Here is a 26934-nt window from a genome sequence, read left to right on the forward strand (position 1 = left end):
ATGGCCGCCTGGCCGGGGGAGGGCTCCGCTAAGCCCCGCCCCCGCCCCGCCCTCCAGCCAATGGCGCACAATGGAGGGAAGGCGCCGCCCCGCCCCCCGGCCCCGCCCCCGCGCTGCCTCCCGGCCCGCCCGGCCGCCGTGTGTACAAACACAAAGGCACGCCGCGGGACCGCAAGGGGAACGGCCGCCACAGGGGGGGAACGGCCGCCACAGGGCAACGCCTGTAACGCCCAGCCGCCCGCAACGAAGCCAGGCTGTGAGGGCAGGGGCGGCTCGTTCCCCTGTGGGTTCCCTCCGGCTGTGGCGGTCTCACCAGGAAACGCGGCTGAATTTAGCAGGCGCCCTGCTCAGTTACGCCAGGTGCTGTGCAACGAGGGAAAGTCACTTTGTTTTCTGCTGACATCGATAATTAGGCTTAGAAATCGTATTTGATTCGCAAAGTCCGTATTACAGCCGATAAGCACAGCGCGGTGCAGCTGTGCACAGACACCCAGCCCGCCGCCAGCAGCAGGAGCAGCCGAGCCATGCCAGCAGAGCGATTTGGCTGGGGGAGCCCAGCCTGCTGAGGAGCAGCGCGTTGCCAGCAGCACAGCGCCCTGCTGCAGCACGCTGTGGTCCTCACACACACACACACGGTGCGTGCGGCTACAGCACACTCTGGCCCTCACGTACACACGGCGAGCTGCACTCATACCGTGCCCTCTGACCCTGCTGAGCTCATCCAAGGTGTCTGCCTGGGGGAAGCCACCAGGGGATTTTAGTCCAGAAGCGGATTAATTGACCTGTTGGCACTACTCTGTGAGAGAACAGAACCTTAGTGGGCAGCCAGAGCGACACCCTGGAGCTGCACAGCGGCACATTGCAAACTTTAAGCGGCAGGCAGCAGGACGGGCACAGCCCCGCATAGCCCCGCACAGCCCCGCACAGCCCGCAGGCAGGACGAGGCGCAGCTGGGAGCGCCACAGCAGCCCCGCGCTGCCCCCCCGCCCCGGCGCCGCGATTGGCGGCAGCGCGCAGGGAGCCCGTGACGCGCGGGGCGGGGCGGGCCCGAAGGCTGAGGCGTTTGCGAGGCGGGCGTCGCGCTCAGGGCTCCTGTGGCAGTCACACGCACCGAAACGGCTTTTGGGGCTCCTTTCTCCAGGCGTTTATCTCGCAGGATCCACTGCCCTTCGCCCCCAAGAGATCTAAGCGAGGATTCCGCTGTTTGGCTGACAATAGCGTGCCAAGGGCAGCGATGGTACCTCACCCACAGCCAGAGTGCCCGCTGCCAGCATGTCCCTGTTGGTAGAGGAAATGAGGTTAGGGTGGAGAGTGGCTGGAGCCAAAGAAAACTGAAGTGACGCTGGACAGAAAAGAGGAACCTTCAAATGAGGAGCTGTCGGATGTTTCTAACACCTTTCACAGCCCTTATCTAGCTCCGAGAGGCAGGCTCTCACAGCCCGTACCCATTTTGGCTTTATATCCAAGTAGCATACGTTTTCCAAAATGCTATCTTTCACCTTCACCTTGCTGGGAGACTCTTATCTTGCTGAGGACAGTCTGGACAGAGAAAGGAGTGCGTTTTTCATACCAGGTTGGATTAGTTGCAACTCACTGTATCAAGCTGAAAATACTGCTTCAAAATTGTTACTGACAATAAATAAATAAATATATATATAACTTCTTGCTTTGGAGCAAAAGCTGCCTCAGCTTTTGGACTCAGCTTTTTTGCCTCAGCTTTTGGACACAAAGCTTGAGTCCTTCAGACAGCTCCTGGTCAGCTTTGAATACCAGAATAAGGCATTGGGCCTGGTTAGCACGAGAGCTAACAAACCATCATCCCCAGTAACATCACAGACTGCGGCAGCACAGACTACAAACCCCAGAACAAAACAAAGCAGAGGTGAAGTGTGCCTTTTTTAAGGCACTAGGACAAAGGAGAATGTGCAAGTCCAGAGTATAATTGTCCTTAAGCAACACAGCAGGCATCTTTCAGAAACACCTGAAAAAGATTTTCCACTATAAGAGACATTCAGTTTGTTGTATCACCAAACTAATTCCAAACAGTCTCTGATCAAAGAGTTTTCTTTCCTATCCCCACAAAAAAAAAAAAATTCAAACTACTTAGCCTAGTCCCCACTCAACGAATAAAGAAAGGTCTCCTCCTGTTACCCAGGGGAAGTTAGGGTTGCTATTAATTTTTATGTGAAAAGTTACTCAGACACTCCAGCGAGGGAAGGAGTATAAAATACCAGCTTTATTTATATACAACAGACACTTGCCTGCCTCAGACTTCTACACCTCTCCTCCAGGATCCAGTTCTCCCTTCCCAGTCTCATTCAAGATCCAGTTCCCTCCTTCAAACCTCATCTGCACTCAGGCTCTGCATACTTGCTCCCTGTCTCAGCTCCCAGGCTGCTGGACATTTTATGATTTCACATTCTCTAAACAACCTCATTGTTTCCATGTATTTCTTCAGGCAGTTTATTTTTCCTCTTCTTTTTCCTCGTCCCTATCTCTATCTTTCATGCCCTCACTTTTCACACCAGGCCATTCCCACCTCCCCCCAGTTTTTCAGCCAGTTCTCCCAGTCCCTTACCTGGTATCTTTCCTTCTGCAGCTCCCAGCCTCGATAGCCTTTCCTAGGCAATTCCAATCTCTCGTCCAGTATTCCTTCATCCCCACTCCAGCTCTGGCTAGCCTGCTGGCTAGTTTCTAGCTGTGGTTTCAGCATCAGCTACATAGTTAAAATTTCTCCTGGAAATTAAAGTAAAATCTAAGTACAATATGCTAGGAAGTTTTTAAACTATCTTCCTCTTAAAGTGTATTTTCAGAGGATGAAAACATTTGTAACCCTAGCTTTGTGTTAACAGTACATTTTGGTGCGTATTTAAATGTTGTCCTAAATAACCATCTGCACATTTTCTAGTGTTTTTACTACGAATTTACTAAGGGCAGCAAACACTGGCACTTACAATGGAAAGTACGAGTCATTTAAAACCTCAAAATGATTTTCAATAATTCTGTGTAAATAATTTTTGTTTATTAATTGTTTTGAAATTATCTATGTCATGAACTTGTAAACCACAGAAAGTATACATAACATTGTAATAGAGTCCATTGTAATACACAGCTCTTTGGCATGCTGGATCGGCTATTATATCATACAATGCACAACCATTTGTATTATTTATACCCTGTCAATAAAGAGAAAAAAAGCACACAGGCCCAAACTAGTAGCTGGATCTGTAGAAATGTGCACCTACCAGAAATACAGACAAAAAGTTGTATGACAGTAGTACACATCACTTTTTTCACCTGTTTTCATTGTGTCTTTCAATCGTGTATTTTGCCTTTTCCATTTCTCTAAAATATTTCGCATATATTGACATTATGGCCCTGCTATTTAAAGAAAGGTCTTAAACACGTATACGTCTAAGCCCCTACTTAAGCTCCATTGACTTCAGTGGTAGATAGATACTCTTAAGTTTAGACACACACTAATGTACCTTCCTGAAGATTGATCCCAAGGAAAGTCCCACTGTATAAAGAACAAATGATGAGTACCTGTGCCACAGGTACAGGAGTCTTGGAATTCCTGGGTGCTTTATTTTAAAAGAGACTTTATAACTTCAGAGAAACCTTAGCTTAATAGAAAAGCGTTTTTGTTTTTGTTTTTTTCAGACTTTAAAATACATTAAAATAATCTATAATGTGCTATTTTATTTTAAAAATGCTTTAAAATGGAAAAATATCAGCCCTGTCAAAGGCACTTCTTTTCACACTTCAAGCATCACATCTGCACAGAAGATTCAGAACAATCTGTTTTGGAGAAAAACTGTATTTTTCTACCATCTCATAACCCAAGAACTGTAAATCTGATTTTATTATTATTTTTTATTATTATTCCAGCCTTTTTTCCCCCTCTAATTTACACCATTTCACTGAGACTGAGAATTAAAAACTTCTTCCAAAAGGAATTTCAAGGACACAGTTCTAAGGAGTGAAAATAATGTAAATAAAATAAAGTTCATGACTCATGGGTTTTGCTTCTCTTTTTGGATTATCGCAAATTTTTAGGAGGCTTGATGAGTTTGATTCAACCTCCACTTTTGTGGTTCCTCTCCAGCAGAGACTTATCCAGTGCTTAATTTCTCTGAGTACATGCTTGCTTTTCTATATGGTCTCCTGTCTGTTAATTCCCCGTGTATCATCAAGGATTCTTTTATTATAATCTCATTTATATTGCCTATTATAACATGCATACACCGCTGGAACTCATCTCTCATCAGTAATGAGGTACTACAGAATATGAAAGAGTAAATAACATTACATTAAAAAGTACTAAGTCTTTCTTTTCCATGGTCAATTGAGTTTCCTCTGGAGGAAAGTGTGGTACGCAGAAAACCTGTAAAAGCACCCTATAATGACATCCCAAAGTTACATTCCAGTTCCCATCTTGGTTTCTTACTTGTTTTATTTCTTACAGCTTTTAAGATATGCTTAATACTTTAATATCCATAAAAATTCAAGTCTGTTACCTTTTAAACACTGAAAGTTAAAATATATATTTAATTGTTCTTCTCTACGCATCAGGCAGAGCTCCAGGTACCTAAAGGTTCCTTGTAGCTGTAACCACTGCCTCCATTTTTACTTATCAGCTCTGCAAGGGCCTGTATATGACAGTTCATTATCTTAAGGTGGAAACAGGACTTTGAATGTTACACACACACACAAAAACAGTATTCCTATTTTATTAACAATATAAAAACCCAATGCAGAAACCGAGGTAGCTTTTTAAACAGCTACATTCTATTTTATATAATGTTTTCACTATGTTTAACTCGCAAACTTAATATCGGATAACTATATTCTCTTTTGTTACAATATATGGTACAAAAAAGGGCTACAATAAAGGTAGCACACGTTTACACAGTCAGGGACCTCCCCTTGTCAAGAGGGTTTCCCCTTCTTAATGGTTTTGCTGAGCTTAGACCCTTTTTCTTCCTTTTCTCAGCATACCATTATGCTATTTTTCTAACGCTAAACCAGGTCCTGTCCGTTCGGAGTGCACTGAAGGGTTAACTGAAACAGAAACAGAGTCCTAGCACCAGATAGGGAATAGCGTTCAACAGATAATTGGGAGGTTGTTGTACTCAAAGGCTGAAAATTACGTGAGAGGGCAGAGTATGTGATTTTCAGATAAAACCTGATCAAATGTCATAAAGCATTTCAGAAATATGTTGCGAACTATTATTACAAATCTACGTCCAAGGCCTTGAATGAAAGGGCTGGCGGACAAATAAAAAGGAAGGAGAGCTTACCCTCTGTAATGGTAATAGAAGATTCTGAAATTTACTGTACCTGGCTGAGTTAGTGCACGTTGATAGACACATTTCAAGTGGGCTTTTGCAAGATTTTCTGCAGTACAGCGAAGAGCAATTGTTCCAGGGAACATTTCTTTCTAAAGTTACTGTATCACAAAATTATTAAACTCATTTTAGCTCTTCTGGTTCTTCACACACGACTAAATCATCATAACAACCTTTTCTGTCTTTCAGAAGCATTGTATTGTAACGTGGAAGGACCTGGATTTCTGGTGGGCTTCATCCTAATGGAGTCTACTGTAAGATCTTTATTTCCTAGTTTGTTTGTGTTGATAGATTCATGAAAGCTGCTAAGAAGAAACAACCAGCATAAACTCCGATTGGTTCCCAAATAAGGTGCCTACTACTCTAATGATTTATTTTGAGCTCCTGTTGTAGTACAGTTTCAGCAAGCTGATTTGCTCTAAGACATACACACTGGCAAATAAACCCCTGCAGGCTTGCATTAGGGAGTGAGGGGAAAAAAAAGGCTCACTGTTTTCCACCACCCATTAGGCTCACATTGGCCTCATTTTGCAGCACTGTTCTTGTAAAGGATGTCTTTTTTTTCCTGCACTGATGCGGTATCTAGCCCATGCTGACACTGCCTTTAAAAGCTCTTTCTGTGAGCTACTATACTTGACAGAACTAAAAGAGTAACATTATTTATTTAATTTCTTTGCTCAGTGGGGTAATCTCATGAGATATGAATCTCTTCTTCATAAGGGCCCTGGGGACAGCAGTCAGAGCAAAACCCAGGCATGGTTTAGTACAACGCAAACAGCACAGAGTGCAGTACTTGGGCTCCAACAGCAAGCAGCCGAACAAAACATCAGGTATGATACCCAATATCCTAATTTTTTGCAGTAATATTCTATGAACGGGTTACTTTCAAAATAGATCTTTCTTCTACATGGAAACACATGAGCCAAAGATTGTCTTGAGATGGCATCGATGCTTCACAAGCCTAGCTTGGGAGTTAGCTGAGGAAGGTGCTCAGAAGTGAAATTATTATTCTGAGGGCTGACCCTAACACAGTTGCGAGGTGTTCTGCCGTACCCCATCTTTCTTAACAAGGACTCCCAAACCTGAAAACCTACTTTAAGGAAAACCGGTCTCCCAAGTGACATCAGAAAAGGGAAAGAAAAGATGGAGTGGCAGATAGTGTATTTTAAGACGTCAGGAAAGAACATTAATTATGTTCTTTTCAGTCTGAGATGACAACAGTTTGTTTTTTAAAAAGAAATTAAAACTGCCTTTTTCTCAACATTCTTTGTAAGTCACATTTTGTAAACTACACTGTACTGTGCCACATTTTGAAATTATTTTGGTCACATCTCCTCCTCCTCTTTGCAAATGTGCATTTTATGAGGCATCCCAATGTGAAAACCACAGTTGCTGTTATTAGTGCTTAATATTAGTGCTGTCCAGTAAAGTTTCCTAATGCCCAGAAACTTACCCAACACAATTCACATCCAGCCCCTCCACAGAATAATTAGCATGTCCTTACTACACATGGTTGGGTACCTACAATCCCAGCTGAGAATAAAAGGATTTGCAGGTATTAAGCACTTAACCTAGCCTAGTATGCCTTTATCTGCATTTCCAAACTGGGGCACCACAATTAAAAGCCATTCAAAAAAAATAATGCTTTAGATATGTCCACATACCTGCCTTCATGCTCTGAAGAAGCATGTGTTAGAGCAAGAAACAGAAGCTCCTGAACACACTGACCACCTTCACCGGGCCCAGTTGTTTTAAAGCAGTCCAGTGGTCCTTGGTGTATAAGAAGAATTTCTCAGGCAGCACCAATTCTTCCCACGTGACTTGTATATCTTAATGAGTTGCTGATAAGCCCCAAATCCCTGCAGACAGGTGATGATAACATCAAGATCTCATCTTTCAGTTTTGAATTTTAAAGAAAACGTCAGGCAGCTGTGCTGGCGGAGACGAGTTTGGTTCCTTAACAGTTCAAAAGCCACCCAAACAAACAAACAAACAAGCAGCACAAGGCAAATGTGAGTGAACACATTCAGCATGTGCTAACACTGCGTGTTCCTGGCAAACCTTATGTTCTGTGAGGACTGACTACAATTTGTGTACGCTAAGTCCTGGCACTACTACTTAAAGCATTTGACTGATGTTAAAATACCAACCTCAATCCAGGCCACGTGGAGAACATCAGCTGGTTTAACGTGGAGTGCTGAGTATGGATCTCAAGACAGAGGGGGAGAAGCACCACTTGGAGCCTCAGCAACAAAGAACTGTAGGAAAGGTCGCCAGCCTCTGGGCAAGAAGGTTTTCAAGCACAGCTCCCATGCTGGCACTGTGTCCTGCATCCAACAGAGAGGACACACAGAGACTAAATCCCCTCTGTGAAGGAATAATTTGTCCAATCCTACTTAAATTGACATTATACATGCCATAACATTGTGAAGGTACACCCTTCAGCCTAGCCCTGACCCACAGTGGACAGCTAGCATTCCTGGGAGCTGCTGTCATTTCCCACCTGCAAAAAAATAAGCAGTACCCTTCTCCCTTGGTTCACTGAAGAGTAAGCTAGCTCTCCAGCAGTACCAAATTTTGGTATGTGGCTCAGAGGTCCAGGAAGATCAGCCACCCCACATCTGCAATATTTAAGATTCTTGGTTATGAGACCCACAACATCACTTTGTAAAGAGCCTTTGCAGGTAGAGGGTTGCCTGCACAAACCCTGCAGTGAACACACATCAGGGCCATGCCTCTTTCTGCAGACCTGAGACATGGCTCTAGTGGCAGGACAGCTTCTGATAAACCATTCCTGATACTTCCTGGTACAAAAGAACAATGAGGGTGTGGTGGGGAAGTATGATGATGACAAAAAAAAACCAAAAACAAACAAACAAAAAATCAGAAACAGACAAACAAACCAGCAAATACCATCCACAAGACTTTCTGACTGTGACTTCTACACACTAGCACAACTTTTTCACAGCACTTCTTTGATGACCAAGCCATCTGACATGCTCTGGTACTGACAACACTCCTAGGCCAGAGCCCAAGCCAGGCAGGAACACAAAGGACCAAACGCACAGCTATAACATTGCCATGTCGCTAGTGTTCGAGTATAACCATGTGGGGACACAATTTTTCCAGGCCTCACATAAATATGACTTAAAAATCCTCAAGGGGCATACTCTGCTGTATTACAAATTCCTCATAAATGACGTAATTACCTCTGTTTTGGAAAGGATTAGATGAAATACCGGAGAATAGTCCAGAATTCACTGATGACAGTTTAATTTCGTATGTATGGGTGCGAAAAGATGTTGTATAAACAAAATGGCAAACCATTCAAATATCGAGCAAACAAAAAGCTTCTCATAGCTGTAGAGTTATAAAATCACTGTTCTCCAAACTCGAATTTATCGTATAAAAAACAGAGACAAATGAGCATTTTGTCCCCAAAATTGTACTACTGCATCCATTATTATTCACTTGCAAGTCCTCTTTAAGCCAGCAGAACGTTCTCTAAACAGGAAGATAAATATTACAGTTACAAGAACCTTGTCTGAATGTGGCTGGTCAGTAATGACCTGGGCAAAAGGAAGCCGTGTCGAACTCAGCATCCCAAGAATGAAGCCTCTCTGCACTGCAGACTGGATCTGTAAGTTACGGTGTTTCTCCCTGAAGCCAGTGGAGCTTCGACAGTTTGCAGTAGCTGAGGCCCTGACTTGACATCGTATCAAGGAGCAAACAAATCAACAATGTGATCTGCTTTAAACAGGATTTATGAACACCCACAGTGTGCCATGCCTAGCACCAAACTGCTAACCGCTTGTTATCTCTACTGAACATAACTTGAAAAGAGGGTATGCTTGTTTGAGGCACTCTAAATTTTTGTCTGTTTAAAAACAGATTTTTTTTTTCCCTTTTATGCATTCATTTCCTTTGTAGAATATTCCCAGGTAAACCAAAAGCAACCAGATGAGGGTTAGGTAATATAATCTGGCAGCTCCTCCCAACTAGTGGAAATACAACTTCAGTTTTAGCAAGGAACATTTTCAAATTAGCTTTCATCTCAGATGAAAGACATAGAAGGAACCTAATCTCTCTCTCTTCTCTCTCCCCCCCCCCCATCATTCAGCTGATCATTTCAAGAAAAGTGCACTTTCTTTTACTCTAGGAGCTTCATATGATTGCAAACAGCGTCACAACTGGATGAAAAGCTCACACTGCAAGGGCATGTGAAAGGCAATCTGTAGTGTTTCTTAAAAACTTTAAGGCATAGAGGTCTGGAGCATTAGAGATATATCGTGTGCATGGTACTGATCGCATCTTGTATGTTCACTCTTAGCTTTGGACTTTTGAAAAAGCTGCCAAACATTTAGATGCCAATTAAGAAACTAGAATCCAGATCTTACACAGAGAGTAAGTAATTCAGTGCAGTTAACTATAATTAAAAGCAGTTAGCTTTATTATGGGGAAAGCAAAAGTAAAGAGGCAGAGACCTACTTTTGGTATTGCTTTCCTATAAAATATACTGTACATTACAACTAACCCATTCATCATTCTCCAGCTGCATTCAGTTAAAATTAATCAGGACAGACCAAATCTAAGCACTGAGGCTAGCAAATAAGAGTAAACACAAGGATACAGAAATCCTAGACTCTGATTAGCAGAGAAGTATCAATTTCTGCAATATTACCTGGGTGTCTAATTAGCCAATTCACCTCAAACCATTGCTGCCAAACTTAAAATTACTAACAACACCACAAACAATGCTGACTGTGCTGGTGATACTCACGGCCAGACAAAACCAGACCTCATTTCCTCAGGTTCACTACCTACATATGCAGAGCAGTGCATATTTCTTCCCTGAAAGAACCCAGTTTAGACATCCTTGCATAGGATGGAGACAAAGATAAGATACACAGCAAAGGGAGTACTGTGATGTGATTTTTAAATCTTGATCATGTCTAAGTATCTCCATCATTACCAACTGTGATCTATAAGAACAAAATATAGTTACTCACCACAGACTTGTTAGGAAATTGGTATCTAGGCATTCACAACAGAAGCTGTTGTACTAATAAGGGGTAATATAAGTCATGCAATATCTGTATTTCTCCCCCAGCTGCTACCAATCCAGCATCAGGTATCATAACACGCTGTCTATAGCTATTGTGCTGATGACAAAAAAACTGAAGCAGATGATTATTGACATTTGGCAGGAAGCTGCACTTGCAAATATCAACTTAGATTAATTACGGTTAATTACATTTTTGTCAAACAGTACGATGTCAGTATCTGAAGTAAAAAATGTTCTCTCATGTCATTCAGCATCTTATTTATTGTCATGAGAACGTGCACACAGAGGTTACTCTTCATACTATCTTGATCCCCCGTGAAAAAATAACATGTGTAACATGTTTAAGGTTTGCAAATACATTATCTGCAACTTACACTTTGTGATACCATTAAAATGTAAAAGAAAATATATCCAGATGAGCCAGTCTCCACATGTACTACAGCATATGATGGACTGTCTAGCAGATGGAAAAACCATTCTTAAAAGATTTCAAATTATTGAAGTGACTTCAGATTCACTTTTGTTAATATCTCCACACACTTACAATATTGTAAAAGGAATATACACATCCACTTCATATCTTAAGTGATACCTTTTAGCCCTTCTCCCTCCTCTGTATAGGAACACTTCTAAAAGTGGGAAACATTGAATTCTTACCAGAATAACCTTTAACCCAACCTTTGTTAATCTGGGTACCTCAGCGAACAACTACTTCTATGTTCTTCTCTCTTTTTTTTGTGCACATTAGAAGTCAAGGACCAATGAGTATCGTGCACCTTCTCTCAGCGCAGAGTCTTGCATAATGCAATCCTGGACTTGACTGAGGCAGTTATTAGCTCCTGTAAAGTGCTGCTACTACTATTAAAATGGAATATACTGGGACAATTAGTAAGGATGAATGAATGAGTGAATAGCATTTTGATGGTTATACATCTGATGGTTCTAGATACTAAATACTTAAAAAAACTCTATTCCATGTTAAATGTAGTAACAGATTTTAAGCAGAAAATAGTCTAGCACACTACATGTTGTAGGCCATAGAACTACACTCAATAACTCAGGCATCACATGCACAGTACCCAAAATAAAATAAGAAAAGGATGGGTGCTCTCATCTCTGAAAATTATGTCAAAATAGTAGGAAATTTCATATTTGAGCAATTGTCCTTACACTGAATTGAGAAAGCAGTGTAACCAGTTTGCCTGAGTTTCACTATTTAAAAGTTGGAATACTTACTTATGCTATAACAATAGTGTCAAGTTAATTAATTATGTCTGTAAAATCTCTTCTAAATGAAAGACGTTAGGCATGATTCATTATCTCTACAGCACCACTGCAGAATAACAGACTGATTGTTGTTTTATCAAGGGGATAAGATTTCTAATAAAATACATTTCAAAGTGGAAATTACAGTAACAGACTTTTTGACTTATTTAGACCTGTTTTGTGGGGAGCAAGGCAACGTGCTTTTGATGAGTTCTAGGTATAGAAGTGTAATGAAGAACAAGAGATACAGGAACACTCACACTGCTTTCCTAGGGACAGTAATGTTGCACTAGCTAAATGGTATCGCATAGATGATGCGAATAGGGACTAAATACCTAGCACTGCTGCCAGACTAAGCTAAAAGAAAACTACTCTTCTATCCAATAGATGTCACTTCCAGCCTGATTCGTTGCAGGGATCTGTGCCCGTCACCTACCTATAGCCACCCAGAACTACAGACAGTACAACATTAACAGCCCCAAATTACCCATGAGGTGACAATGTATGACCTATAAAGGGCCTGATTTATTTTATGACTCCACTGTTGTCAGCTTTCACGTTCACAGGTGCATTCCTGCTACAGCATGCATCTGCAGGCCAAATTCAGCCAACACTTACCAGGGCCAGGAAGTCATCAGCACAGACCTGGGAGTAGAACAAAATATTCAGAAAAGACACGTAAGAAATGGCCTGTGAATTACACTGATTCAGCACATCTACTGGAGAGTCCTGCAGCCCAACTCTTTCCTGGATATCTCTGCCTATTCTTCGGCCTGTACTGGCAAGCTCCACACCCTCAGTGCCAATAGCCGGAGTTTCAGAGGAGGAAATGAATCATGCCCTTGGAATGCAAACTGAAAGCCTGCAGATCTAAGAAAATAGTTACTCATCTGTGTATACATATACATGCATAACTCGTGTATTGCCAATTACATTTCAATCTGATACATGAATAATAATAAAAAAAAAATCCAGCAGAATTCAATATTAGATGCATTCCAGAGATAAAGCACGTGGTTATAAATGAAACAAACAGCACCATGTGACTTAAAATACAGCGTGGGCCGAATTGGGGCCCGATCCAGCACAAAATCACCACAGCTTTTCCTGGCTACAGGGACATCAGATTGCATGGTCGCACCACGACCACACGGCACGCAGTTCAGAAATACCAACCTGCTCTTGGGAGTGCGACAGCAAAGGGGTGTCTGGACTGGGTCAAAATGCTTTGTGAAAACGAATACAGCGTAAGCAGGAGCCGGCCAGGTTTGATTTGTTAATTTGCCAAGGTGATCCCATGGGGAGATCCCCTTAATTGATTATGCATTTGTTGACGTGAAGTCCGCGCTTGCGGGTCATGCCACCTCTGTTTGCCACACACCCTCGGGGCTGCCTGGCAGCACAGCCCCATCTCCACACAGCCCAGCTGAGCAGCACGGCACTCCCACAGGCGAGAGCAGCCCAGAAGCGTGGACCAGCCCCGTCCTTTTAAAGCACAGCCGCCTTGAGACCTTCAATTCGCCCCAGGCCCCGACATGGCCGCCTATCTGCCTTCCTAACGGCCTGCAGGGCGGCCGGGGAGCCCCCGGGCCCAGAGCTGAGGCAGGCAGATAAACCTCCGCCCGGCGCCAGATAAGCCGCCGGCCCCGGCACCCGTCCAGCCTCCTCTGCAGGCGGCCCTGGGGAGCCAGGACGAGCCTCCCCCGGCAGGAAGGCGGCTGAGGCGGCAGGTGTGCCCGGCTGATCCGCCACACTCGCTGCTGGCGGCATGGAGCAACCGCACCAAGCTCAGATCGCACCAACTCTGCCCATCTTCCACCCTTTGGGTGTAGGGATGCACTGCTGCATCCCGCAGTGATCATAATTCCACCGATATGTGAAGCTAAGAGGCCGTTTCTTGCCTTGGAAATACCGTATCAGCCATCCGTTGGCCGCAGGCCAGATTTGTGTGGCTGTATCTGCACAAAAAGCCCCGGCTCTCGGTGACTGACACTGTCGTAGCAGTCATAGAGGGGCAGGAGGCTGCCGAGCCTGACCGTGTTTCTGCCGGTGTTTGCGACAGTCCTTACCAGATGCAGGCAGCAGCAGCCTACCTTTACACATCCTCTCCCCAGATGGCTATATTGAAGACATTGAAAGCATTTCGAAGCACATTTCGAAGAATGCAATACTTGCACTGCTTGGATCTCCATCGTGCCATTGTACACAGCTCTTTCTGCAGAGATAGAGCTGTACACCTTCTGCTAACCGCTCTTCGAACCCCCTGCTTACGGGTAGCTACTGTCTGTCACAAAGAGCTCAAATTTCATCCTGATTTAAAAGCATTTTATGTAACTATGCTACTGAATCAGCCCCAGGTTTAAGAGTTTGAGGCCTCTTCCCTAACTGTACACTAAAATGCATGTAGGAGTGAGCAGGACAAATAAATCCATCGTCCTGCACCTCCTTACCTGCAATTTGTTCCACCTTTGATTGGACACACAACAGCTGCACGTTGCTTGTACTCACCACACTGTCAGTATTTTGCCACACTTCTCATGCTGCTGCCACCACTACCAAAGTGGCAGATCAGACAAGCGTGTTTAGAGAAAGTGTGTATTTTGCCTGCTATTATGTTCTCACAGAGGCGCTGCGACACGCTTTAAAGAGCCTTTATAACCTCGTAGGCTGCACTTATCAATCTGAATCAGAAAGGTACAATTATCTAGTGTAGAAAAGGGGTGGAAACGGCTTTTAAGATTGCGTGTGCCACGCACACTGTCAGACAGGGCATTTTGTCTATGCAGCACTCCAGATGAACCATTCTCGGGGTCATTTCCTAAAGCAGAATATCAGGTTGCTGCTTGTGAGCTTCTATTCCCTCCCAGGAAAGGTCCTCACATTTCAGTGTTTTCATGGTGAATGCAGACTCCCCCAGACCGACCACTATGAGCCAGTGGTAACAACACCTAACTGCTCAGAATGACCTCACACAGATAAAAATGATAAATTGGGTCCCTGAGCGGACTGAAACGTCAGTTTGACCCCGAAGGTTATAACATACAACACACGCAGGAAACCTCTGGGGAGGTTTGCACCGATAGCAGCTGGAAAAAAAAAATAAAAAAATGGAAACCCAGCAACTAGGAACCCCCCTAAATAAATAAATAAATAAATAAATAGCTAATAGTCACTAGCAGCGCAGCTAAACCACCCAGAGACAGGGCAGAGACCCTACGTGCACCACCCCCAATATCCCCAACATCCCCATCCCGTTATCGCCCCGCACCAGTCCCCCCCTCACCCCCCCTTTCCCGCCCTACGTCACCCAACCGCGCGCCCGTGACGGCAGCGCGGCGCGGGGCGGGGCGGCGGTTGGCGGCGCGGGGCTAAGATGGCGCTGGCGCTGCTGAGGGAGCCGCTGGGCTCCCGGGCGCGGCCGCTGCCGCTGCCCCCCGGCGGCGGCTCCGTGCGCGGCCTCCTGAGGGACTGCGCCCGGCGGCTGGTGAGAGGCGGGCAGCGGGCACCGGCAGCGCCCGGGGCCGGGTTTCGGGCTCCGTGCCTCAGCGGGGAGGTCCCTTCCAACCCCTCTGATTCCTCCTTAGCGCCTTACTTCGTCGGGTTATTTCGTTTTTTCAACCGATCGTGTGACAAAATTGTGTTTGTTTGTTTGTTTTTTAGTGTATTCCCGAAGAAAGTTTGTACGTGAAGTGCAACGGGCGGCTGGCAAATGATGACGACGAACTGCAAGATGGCATGGTGTATAGCCTGGAAACGAGGCTTTGTGGGGGAAAAGGAGGTTTGTTGCTCTCTGTTCTCTTACTAATTTACGTCTTGGCTTTAAATTTTATTTATTTGTTTATCTATTTCATACCTTAAACGATACTGGTATCAGAAGTTGTAGACTGGTAGCAGGTATCTCGTAATGCAGATGATTGCAGGCTGTCCACAAAGTAAAGCCAAAGCTGCGAGTTTACTTTAGGTTGGGTATTAGGAACAACTTATTTACTGAAAGGGTTGTGAGGCACTGAAATAGGCTGCCCAGAGAAGTGGCTGAGTCACCATCCATGGAGGTCTTTAAAAGCCGTTTAGATGTAGAGCTGAGTGATATGGGTTAGTGGAGGGCTGTTAGTGTTAGGTTAGAGGTTGGACTCGGTGATCTTGGAGGTCTCTTCCAACCTAGATGATTCTGTGATTCTGTGACAGCCGTTGCTGGCACTGCTCTGTTTTGCATCCCTAGTTAGCGTAGCTCTACTAGCAGAAATCTGTAAGGTTCCTCTGAGTGAATTCAAGATCAAAATTGTGTTTAAAAGGCTTCTTAGGCTCCTAAATTTCACTTGCTGTCACTTATGACAAGTATTTCAGCTACAAATAGTCTGTGGCTTGAATATGTTATATAACTTAATTGATTTTGTCTTTTCTTATTTGAAAAAATAAAGCCAAGGTCTTAGTACCCTGAGAACTAAAGATTTCAGCCTAAAACAGGCTGCTTGTATTGTTAAAATATTTTAATGTTGTTGTAGATGATGTATTAATCACACGAAAACATGCAGCTACTGACAATATAGGCATTCTCTAAAATCTAACATGAAGGATGAAACAAGTTTAGCGGAGTATTTTTGTGTGTAAATGAAGTCCATGTATGTTTGCTTTTTGAATCCAGTTCTTGAAGTTTCCTGGCCATTGAGCTAAAATGCTGAATAATGGTGCAGCCTTGCATCAGACTGCATCTCAGCTTGCTTTGCCTTCTTCATAGTTTTTAGAAAGAACTGAAAAGAAATGTTTTTGCTTTAGCTTATGAGCTATCATGTTGGTTGGTTAGGTGCCCTAAAAGTATTGCATGTTTTATAAGCTGCTTGTTGTATAGCAGCCATCTTCCTCACCTATTGTCTGTCAGTTTCAGTTATCCTGGGATGACCCAGGATGCACATGCTGTGATTCACTCTGTGCTACTGACTTGCTGTTGGAGTTGCTTAAAAATTGCTCTTTGACAATTTTGTCTGCTTTGATTTGACTTTGTAACATAAAAGACTGATTAAAAATAGGCATACAGGCACAGTTCAGAAATATCAAGACTTATTGGATGATCTCAAAGAATTACAGATCATGCTTATCATCTTATAAGAAGACTGAGCGCTCTGTTACCAGGTCTAATTCAGCACTTGCAACCTTAATGAATTCATTGCTGTTGATTTTTGGGAGCATGTCTGGTTAGGTGTAACAACTAGGTTCTTACTCTTCAGAATGTGAAATTCAATAGCGTGTTCAATGAGCTATATAAATTCTCATCGCCAATGGCAATAATGGGTTTTATTAGCTGAACACAGTACTTCTTCTGTCTCATGGTCCAGTAGACTATCTGGATGGGTTGATATTTGCAACGCTTCTTAAAGGTACTTTGAGGGCACTGATGGTACAGATGTGTTCAGCTTTTAATTGAAAAACTGTGCTTGGTACTTTCAAGTTGCTTAAAGGATTTTATTAATCCTCATTGTCTCTTTGAGGCTGTTAAGTGTCCTTCTCAAATTTGAGACAACATAAGATGGGACTTGGTAAGAAAAGTTAGCCGTTGTGCTTATGAGTAGTAGCTAAGGAGCATATAGAAATCCATTTTGGGGGGCTGTCCAGCACAACATTGTCCATCATGATCATCTTGATGAAGCGGCTATGGCTAACTCCTAAAATGTCACTTGGTGATGTTTCTAATGTGTTGTAATATTCAACTTACCCCGTATTTCATTAGCATTGAGGGAAGGAGAAGTGTTGAACTCACTATATTTCCATAGTTAATTATTTTGTTTTGTATTAACTCATCTCCATTTGTTTCTGTTTATCTAATTCTTGATTACTTGTTTTCCTCAGGGTTTGGATCTATGCTGCGAGCACTTGGTGCACAGATCGAAAAGACAACAAATAGAGAGGCTTGCCGAGATCTCAGTGGAAGGAGACTTCGAGACGTCAATCATGAAAAAGCGTGAGGCATTTTCTTAGAAGCTAGCATTATAAAATAAAGTGACTGCGTAACTCACTGTTAACAAAAGAGGTCATATGACAGGCTGTTATAGCAATGAATTTTTATTTTGAATACTAAAAGGACTGACAGTGAAACTATAAGCACAGATAGACTGGAATCACAGAAAGGTTGAGGTTAGAAGAGACCTCTGGAGGTAAGTGGTCCTGTCCCCCTGCTCAAGCAGGGGCACCTAGAGCAGGAAGTCAACAGCATTCTTTTGGCATTAATGTATTATTGGAAAATAGAGGTGATTGTACCCTGACCTTCTTCTGAGAGAAGACTGATATACACGTCTTAGATTTCTAATCTGAAAGTCTCACAGTTCTGTCTGAAGCTGCAAGGCCATGATATTGGGGAAGGTTGACCTTCATGCTGTTTCTGGCTTCCAGAATAAAGTTTATTCTCTTCGTTTTAGCAGACTTTCTGTATATTCTTTCAGTAATTCCCATGAATGTTTTTGTTCTTCAGCATTTGGTAATTGCAAAGTAACAAATTAATATTACATTAAATGTTGGAAATGCCCTCATTTTCATGGCTCTGTAATCTGCAGGATGGCAGAATGGGTGAAGCAACAAGCAGAACGGGAAGCAGAAAAAGAGCAAAGGCGCTTGGAAAGGCTGCAGCGGAAACTTGCAGAGCCAAAGCACTACTTTACAAATCCGGACTACCAGCAGCAGTGTCATGAAATGGCTGAGCGGCTAGAAGATTCAGTCCTTAAAGGTATGGCAGTTTAGCTTCACTTTATCTCTGCAAAAAAAATAAAGCAAATTGAAAGTCCCTATGACTGCAGCCCAGCATGAAAATTAAAGAAAGAAAAAAATGCTGACAGTAACTCTTTCAGTTGAATTACATTTTAAACTCCAGTAAAATGTGTTGAATTAATTTTTCCTCTTTGGCTACTGCTTTTCTTAAATTGCATTGAGAAGCGTAGTACAGATTCTAGCAATACTTTATCTTACTGTGCTACAGCGTCATCTCACAGTAATATCAAAGTTCTGTGAAGGTAGTGTTGGTATTTCATCAGTAAGAATTACGTAATCATTTTCAGTAAAATGACAATACTTGATCAGGTCTTATGTGAAAACTAGAAATGGAATACAGCTACAAAATAGCTTGTTTCATTTACTGTTCTCTGTAGTTATTTTATTTACCCACTGGTTGTTCCCTTGCTGGCAGTTTGATAGTGAAACTTGAGGCTGAATGGGATGTAGAAACTAAGAGTTCACATCAGGAATCCAATTTTAAGATTAACTCCATCTTAGTAAAGCAGGATAAGAAACCTTTTGTTGCTGCTGAGTTTGTTGAAGCTTTGAATTTCCATAAATGTGCACTGACAGTGATTATTTCCAGTGAGTGTTTTATATTGCATCTGAAATAAGAGGCCTGTTTTAAATTCTATTTATGAATTGTGTATCAGCAAAGAGGACTTTGACTTCCTTTTGTAGGACTGCAGGCCACTTCTAGCAAAGTAGTGTCACCAGGAAGCAGCAGTAGTCGGAAGCGTCCAGGTGAATCTGGAAAGAATGGAACAAAATACGGAAAGAAAAAATGCTTTTTGTAAGTACTATGACTCCATAAGACTTTGAACTTAATGAAAATTTGATAAATGTAAGCAAACATCTCATCCAGGAAGTAGACTTAAATAGCAATTAGTAAATGTAACTGATTAAACGTGAGAACTCTTAAGTAAATGTTGATGGTTTCATATAATTCTGTCCCAGCAGGAGCAAACTTTGCTTGCAAAAGTAGGCATCCTTTTTTTCTGCCCTGTTTAATATGGTTATGTTCTATTAACACCCATTTTCTTTTTTTTTTTTTCCATTAACAAATTCAATTTAAATGAACTTAAAACAGCCAACCAAAACTAAACAAACCTCAAACCACAACAGCTGTTTTTTCCTCATGTAACATGAAAGAAAAGGCATAATGAGTCTCCAGTGGTGCTTGGAGTAGCAATAGGTAGCACACACTTTTGTATTGGGATTGCTGTTAAAATACACCTGTTCTTGGGGGATGTCAGGTTCTGTTTGATATTAGCAGCTCTTCATCTTACTAAACTATTCTAAATACCTGCTAGAGTAGTTCAGTATATCTCTTTGAAGCAACTTTTGTAAAGAAAAAGGTTAGAATTAAGAAGGTGAAGTTTAGATAAATATTTAAGTGCTGGTTGTTGCAGGCTGGGATTGGAAGGATTGGATGATACTGACAGTTCAGATTCTGAGAATGACAGTGAAAACGATTCCCCTCATGCATCTGATGAAAGTTGTCCATCAGGCAGCGGATACAGTGAAAATGCTGGAAATTCAAGCAAGTGTTCAAACAGCCCTGTGGATCCAGCAGAACACAGTCCAGTTGCTGAGAAGGCACCGGAGCAGCCAGAAGTTAGTGGAAGAGACCTGCAAAGGGAGATGCATGAAGGTGGGCAAACCGAAATTCCGGCTGATGAAAATAGCAAAATGACAAAGCCCCAGAAGGAAGAGGCCCAGGAAAGCAATGAAGCAACCCAAGCCTTGAAAGAAGAGGTGCAAGAAAATGTTTCTTCTAAGGTGCAGGAAATGGACCAGTCACAGAGCACAGTAAGTATGAAACAGTACAAAACATACTAGGTCTCTTTCTTCAGTTGCTTTTACTTGATCACTTTTTTTTCTGTGATCCACAAAGGGAAGGGGAAAGGATCTGCATCATTTGAATTTAATGCATTAGATATAAGTGCTCGAGTTAGAATAATTCTCCACCTAAGAAGCTAACAGAATATTCAGTGTTTGATACAGAGCACAAAAAATCCCAAGGTTAAAAAGGAAAAACTGCTTGACTGAAGATAACGTGTTTCCATGCTTACGAAAAGGGAATGTGCAAGATAATGGCAACTGCAGCCAAGTAAGGCTCTTAGCCAACAGTCTCTTCACTGGTAACCCTTAGCTCCACATGCAGGAAGTAGAATTGTAGTAAAGTGGCAGTCTTGAGAGATCATAAATATAGTGGGTTAAGGCAAAACTTAACAAAATTAAGATTTTTAATAGTTTAGAGTTTCTACTAAGATGTAGTTCCCTTGGCTGTGTAGTGTTGTCTTTCCCAAGATCTGCATTTTTTTCTGTTTTTTCTTGTTCCATGTTATAAGGAATTCTGGATCCAGAGTTTGATGCAGAAGGTAGAGGAAAATAAAACCATTCTGCAGGGTGAAAGACTCTTATCAATACTTCTTGAGACACTACCACTCTCCAACTTGATTAATCTTGCTTATAATGTGGTCAATTATAAGCATTAAGATCAAAACTTTAAAATTAGAAGCTGTTGCATGTATATGCTCCCTAAACCAATCAGCTGATCAGTGTTTCTCAATGTTTTATTTATAAAAGACTTGAGCCTAGCTCACTGAGAACCCTGGTCTGCTGCAAATTTCAGTTTTCATTTGACCAGTGAAAGTCTGAAAGCAGCAGCGCCTTTTACTAGACAAGAAAGATTAATGTAGGTGACAGGCTTTGCCTGAATTTGCAGTGGATGGTGGAAGAATGGCTTTAAAATCTTCTGTATCAGTGATAGAAGCTCTTCTATACTGTTGCTATACCATTATTCCTGCTGGCAATTTGGGTTGGTGTCAAAGCACCCTCAGCTGGATCAGGAGCAGTGCTGACCATGAGGTTCATTCTCTAGTGATAGGCAGGAGGATGACAAGGATTTTTGCTGCGGAGGTTTTGGATTGGTCTTTCAACCAGAAGAGAGTGCAGCTTGTCCCACCGAATTGATGAAAGCCCAACTAATACTTGGCAGTAAACGTTGCCAGTATTTGTGCTTCATTGTCCCTTGGATAATACTAACATTTGGAGGGGGCAGGGGTGGGTGGGGTTGGAGAGGGAAATGATGTATCAAGTATTTTTTCAGGCTAGAAGAGTTGCTTGAATTTTCTGCCTTTGTTCAACTAGAGCAGAAGGCCTCCCCTTAATTCAGCCATTGCCAATGGCTGAATTCTGAAAAGTAAAGGTTTAATACAGTTAAATGGGGAAAAAAAGATCGGGACTATAATCTGATAAATTAGAACTTGATCATCTATTGTACTATTAAAGCAGGGACATTTTAAAATGGATGTTTACCGTTCTCCACTGTTTACCTTTTGCTTAGTATTTGTCAGGCTGCCTATTCTTAGAACAGGAAACTCCACCAGTGGCAGATTGTTATTGCAGGTGGAAATATTTTTATAACAGTCCTTGATGTTTTTTGTGTGTTTTCTTTTTTTTTAAGTAGGACTAGAATAATGAGGCAACCAGCCTTTTTTGTGCGCTTAGCAGGACAAAGGTTCTGGTTCTGTTAGTGCTAGTTGTTTTTGTTGGGCTCATAACTCAGTAGTCTCACTGCTGATGCTACTTGCTCCGAAGTCCTTTTGATACCTCCAGTGTTATACTTGCCCCAAGACTAATAGCTGCTTTAAATACTGAAGGAGTTGTGGTTGATTTTCTGTTGTCCTTCTTAGTGTGCTAGCAGTCAGGGTGTTAGTAAATTCCTGCTGTTGAGTTGTAATGTCCTTGTCTGCATTCTTCTGTGGACAAAACTATGGGTAACCTGCTGTTGGTAACTTCGGTATATTCACAGGATATTCTCTGGATTACCAACAATTTTCTTTTAAGATTAAACTTTCATAACTTTTAATGTGTCAAGATGAGACGAGCTTTTTTATTAATCTTATTTGTACCTATTTCTTTAACTAGTGTGTAACTGCAATTAGAACAATTAGAATAATTGTTCATCCCCCTTCCTGCTACTGATAGGGGCATATCGTTGTATTCTGCGTGTCATTAAAAAAGGGACGATAGCTTTGTTATGACTCTGGAAGCCAAGGTTAAGCTATGGAGCTGCTAGATGAGGTGATGGGCTGTTGTTTTTAGCCTTTTTTTTTTTTTTTTTTTGCAAGTACTTAACTTCCCTGGGACTAAAAAAAAGTGCCATCTATTTTCTCTCCTGGGGAAAAGGTTTAAGTACTGCCACTTACATTTTTATTTTTTTTTCCTTCTGCTATTGCAAGTAGAATGTGTTAATTCTAATGGAGTAATTAAAAAAAAATCACCTATGCTTATTTAAAATGGGTGGTGCTTCTGTTTTGGAGGCTGTGTATGTTGCAAGATTAAACTTGTCTGCAGCTTGTCTAGACATGTTAGAGTGAGCCTTTAACTAGCTGGCAGAGGCACTGCAAAGAGTAAAATTGTAGCAGCACAGCTGGACACTGGGTACAAAGCCCACCTGGGCATTCACCCTGCTCTTGGGTGTGTCATTTCTGTTCAGATGTGCATGTTTTAAGGCTAAGCTGCTAGCTAGCATAAATTTGCTTGCACATGATGCAGTAACGCTTTGCCTGGATAAAACAGATACTGCTAATAAAGAGAATATCCAGCCTAACATATATGGAAACATAGATCAGCTTCATTAGGTAAAGTAATAAAGACTTTGAGATAATCCTAATTTAAGGTCCTCTGCAAAATCAAGCGTTTTGTCTATACTTGCCCCCCCTCCCTCCGTCAGGAAGAAAATAATTGTGATATTGGATGTTTTTCTCTTTGCAGGAGGTGGAACCAATAGACCTACTCGCATTCAACTCTGCTGCTGAAATGGAAGTGCTGGGTTTAGATAAACTGAAGATGCAATTGATGGCTTTAGGACTGAAATGTGGAGGCACTTTACAGGAACGAGCAGCAAGGCTTTTCTCAGTGAGAGGTCTCACTAGAGACCAGATCAATCCTTCCTTATTTGCAAAGCCACCTAAAGGGAAAAAAGCAAAAGTTTAAATTATTTTGTCTGCGTACTTGTTTTCTTTATTCTATTTCCATTCTGCATTGCCACATAGAATTCTTTGTTATCCCCAGATAGATTTGTTTCTATTTTTAATGAAGTTTAGTTAACACAGAGTAAGTTGCTAAACAGCGAGTTAGTTTTGTGCTCAGTATAAAGGAGTGATACAGTGTCCTTTACAAATGGTTATAATAATTCTTAATGTAACAGAACAAAATAGCTGCAGATGGGAAGAAATAACCTGAATATCTTGAATTTGATGATTCTATGATACTGCTGTCACTTATTTTGAGAAATATGAATCCTTTCTTAGCTTTAGTTTGAGTCTCCTTTGTTATGTATTCAAGATAGCACAGTTACAACTGTCAAGAGATAAACATCAAACTTGTTATTTAGGCTTAAAAGCTGAAGTTTCTTTATATAAAAAGAACATTTTTATATGGATGAGGTCAGTATAAATAAATACTGTTCTGTAAATTTGTGAAATGTCAGGTATCGATATGATATTGGTTACTAATTAGTATAAGTATTTCTTTTATAAGAACTAGATAAATAAAGAAATTTACTACTTTTGTTCTTGAAAAGTCTCTGAGTGAGGAAAAAGATTTACATCCTTAAGAAATTAAAAAATAAATTACATTTGTTGCTTGCTGAAGATTGGTAAGATAATGAGTGATCATCTGAACCTGAATGGGAAATTTAGAACAGGCTTTAATTTTTTTTTCCAATGGTAAAAGCAATGGAATAATCTCTCAAGGACTTGAATATCTGCAGTAGTGCTGATTTATCCTAGAATAGTGTCTGTAACCTTAGTGCCGGATTTACCCTGAGGTGTGAAGGACCCTTGCTGGAAGGGCATCATATTTTCATGACTGCATGTGCAGCTGCCACTTCCTTTGTTTCACAGGCTTCTAAGTAGTGTTCAGTTTGGTGCCTCAGATTTTACCACTATATACTGGAGAATACTATGTTTGTGATGATTTTCTTGGAGAGACCTGAAAAAAAAATTTACTTTCCTCCTTCTCTGACATCTGTCAGTCTGTCAGGTTTTTTCTTGACAAACTATAGAGGTGAGCTCCTAAAACAGCTGTGTTCATGCAGCTGTTCCAACATGCTGATTAATCCAGCAGTTTGTATTCAGTCACTGATGGGACCTGTTCTGTGACTTGCCAGGACTGCAAAGGGATTTGAAGTCAGAAGTAGGTCCTTGCTAGTAGATCTGCCGGTCACTTCTGATGACCCAGTCCCCTAACATTCTTGGGCATCTGGCCAAACCACCTGAAGCTTACGAGGGAGCAGTCCTGATGCCAGTGTTCCTCCAGGTGTCGCTGAGGGTCAGGGGCAGCCTGGGTGTGAGCAAGCATCCTCAACTCACCTGGCAGCCAGGTCTTCTGTTCTCCTGCATATATTCCAGTTCACAGCAGATGGTTCCGAGTCATACTGAGGAAAGGTGTGGAAACTGGGAGGTGCAGAATTTATTTCTAATGCAGCAGCTGGTAGGCAAGTCAAAAACACTTCTGTGCTTTGTTTTGTCTTACTTGTGAAATGGATTTGAGTCTACTCACTAGTTGGAACCATATTTGGTGCATTTAAATTCTGTAAAAGTGCTGTATATTCCATACAAGTCCTTAGTGCCCTTTTGGGTCTTTCAACTGGGTATGAAATGGACAGGCAGGTATTTGCAGTTATGGTAATTACATCATCATACACAAATCCAGCCCTCATGGATCCACCTGATGGAGTGTTCTGAAAACACAAATTATGGCAAGTGGGGGCTAAGAAAGGTTTACTGAGTATGTTTCATTAGGGAATGATTAGAGGATACCTAGAAGGTCACCTCAACGTAGTGAAGTTTGGTTGCTGTGAATCACTCAATGAAGAGTGTTACACATCAGCAGCAGTCCCACCTGGGTGGCAAGCTATCAGTATGCTTAGTGTTCTTAAAAAAAACACAAACGAGGTGTGTCAGCAGTGCCTTAGCCATGTGAATGTGTTGAAGCTCCTCTGTAGTATGGCAAGGGATAGTGTGGGCCAAAATGGAATAGGCCAATTTAGTGATGTGTGTTCGTAACATCACTTGCCTAACTTACTTCCCCTTGCTGCAATTGCACTTTTGCTTCAGTTGCAGTGACTCAGCCTCTTCTAAGCCTGTCCCATGCACTATCATCCACTTGCATTTCTTCCGGTTTCCTTGCTGTAACAAATCTGTTCCCTAATGGGATATAGAGTGCAGCACAAACCAAATTTGTGCCAGCATAACTAAGGGAGCATTCTGTAGAGTAGGGAATAAACATTGGTCAGCGGAGAAAAACTGGAGTATCTTCAACCAGCAGTAGTGCCAAACACTTGTTAAATTGTCTTCAGTAGCGCCAGAATTAGAAGAATTACCCTTCCTCTCTGTGTTGTTAGGATAACGGCTTATGTGTACCTTGAACTAGCTCAGTGCTTAGGCACATTTATTCTGTAATCGCTTAGATCTTGCTGAGCTAAACAGGAACAAGCACTTGTTTGGGAGTATGTCTGCATACAGGGTTAGTCTTGAGCAATACTGCATCTAGAGAGTCATACAGGCATTCACTGGCAGTGCTTCACTTCCATGTGACAATTGGGTATCCTTCAGAAATGAGCTGCATCACAGACAGGACTCAGATTGATTCTTCAGCAGAACAGAAACAAGTGCTTGAAGCTTTCTGAAGTATTTGGATAACAGAAGAAAGAATTCAGCAGCTACTAATTAGATATAAATTAGAGCCATTCCGATGTGTAATGGGTTGTTTCATATCGTACAGAATGGCCTCAGAATAAAGGTGATCTTTTCTAGTGCAGGACCAGAGGGTAATGCAGAGCATACGGTACTCCTGCTTTTATCTTTATCTTTCCAATGAGTAATGCAGCTTGGGATTTCAAAACATGTTTCTGGTTATAAACACATTAAGACTGTGAACGTCTGTCCAAAGAAAGGGTTTGTGCTCCTGTGCAAACACCAACAAACAAGAAGTGTGTCTTGCAGAATTCTTCTGAAGTGTTTTACTTTGCTTTTAAAAAAATAAATAAAAAATCTTCTGAAAGAACTAGAGCACTGTCTTGGATTTCTCTTGTATTTCAGAGTTACTGACTGTTGATAGAATTAGAGAAAATAGTGGCGCAAACCTAGGGAAGAGCTTTTACTTCACTAATACAGATCCATGTAAGGAATTAAATTCCCTGGAAGGAAATTTAAGTACATATGATGCACATAAAATAGCAAGGAACAGGGTAATTCATTAGCCATGTGAAATACGCAGGTTTGGTAAGAATTTGCTTCTGGCTAGCAAGTTCAGAATTAGAACATGTCTCCTGTGCTGCTGTTAAGCAAAGCTTTGGTCTGCTGATCACTCAGAGCTTCAGTTCCAAAACAACTCTGGATCATCCAGTGTTGCCAGACAGGAGTATTCATTGCTAAACCCGAGTAATGTTTTCTGCCCTTTTTCCTGTAACATGAATGA

General features: G+C 41.9%; 1 protein-coding gene across 1 annotated transcript; it reads left to right on the top strand.

The window, feature by feature from the left end:
* The first annotated feature begins 15005 nt into the window (after positions 1-15005).
* Positions 15006-26525, top strand: SDE2 (SDE2 telomere maintenance homolog). The gene is made up of 7 exons (XM_068675943.1): positions 15006-15166; positions 15343-15460; positions 17524-17635; positions 18225-18394; positions 19120-19231; positions 19851-20250; positions 23224-26525. The coding sequence occupies exons 1-7, from the start codon at positions 15056-15058 to the stop codon at positions 23443-23445; spliced, it is 1245 nt and encodes a 414-aa protein (XP_068532044.1). The 5' UTR covers positions 15006-15055; the 3' UTR covers positions 23446-26525.
* Positions 26526-26934: the final 409 nt, after the last annotated feature.

Source organism: Anas acuta, chromosome 3, assembly GCF_963932015.1.
Source record: "Anas acuta chromosome 3, bAnaAcu1.1, whole genome shotgun sequence".
In the NCBI taxonomy this organism is placed as follows: Eukaryota; Metazoa; Chordata; class Aves; order Anseriformes; family Anatidae; genus Anas; species Anas acuta.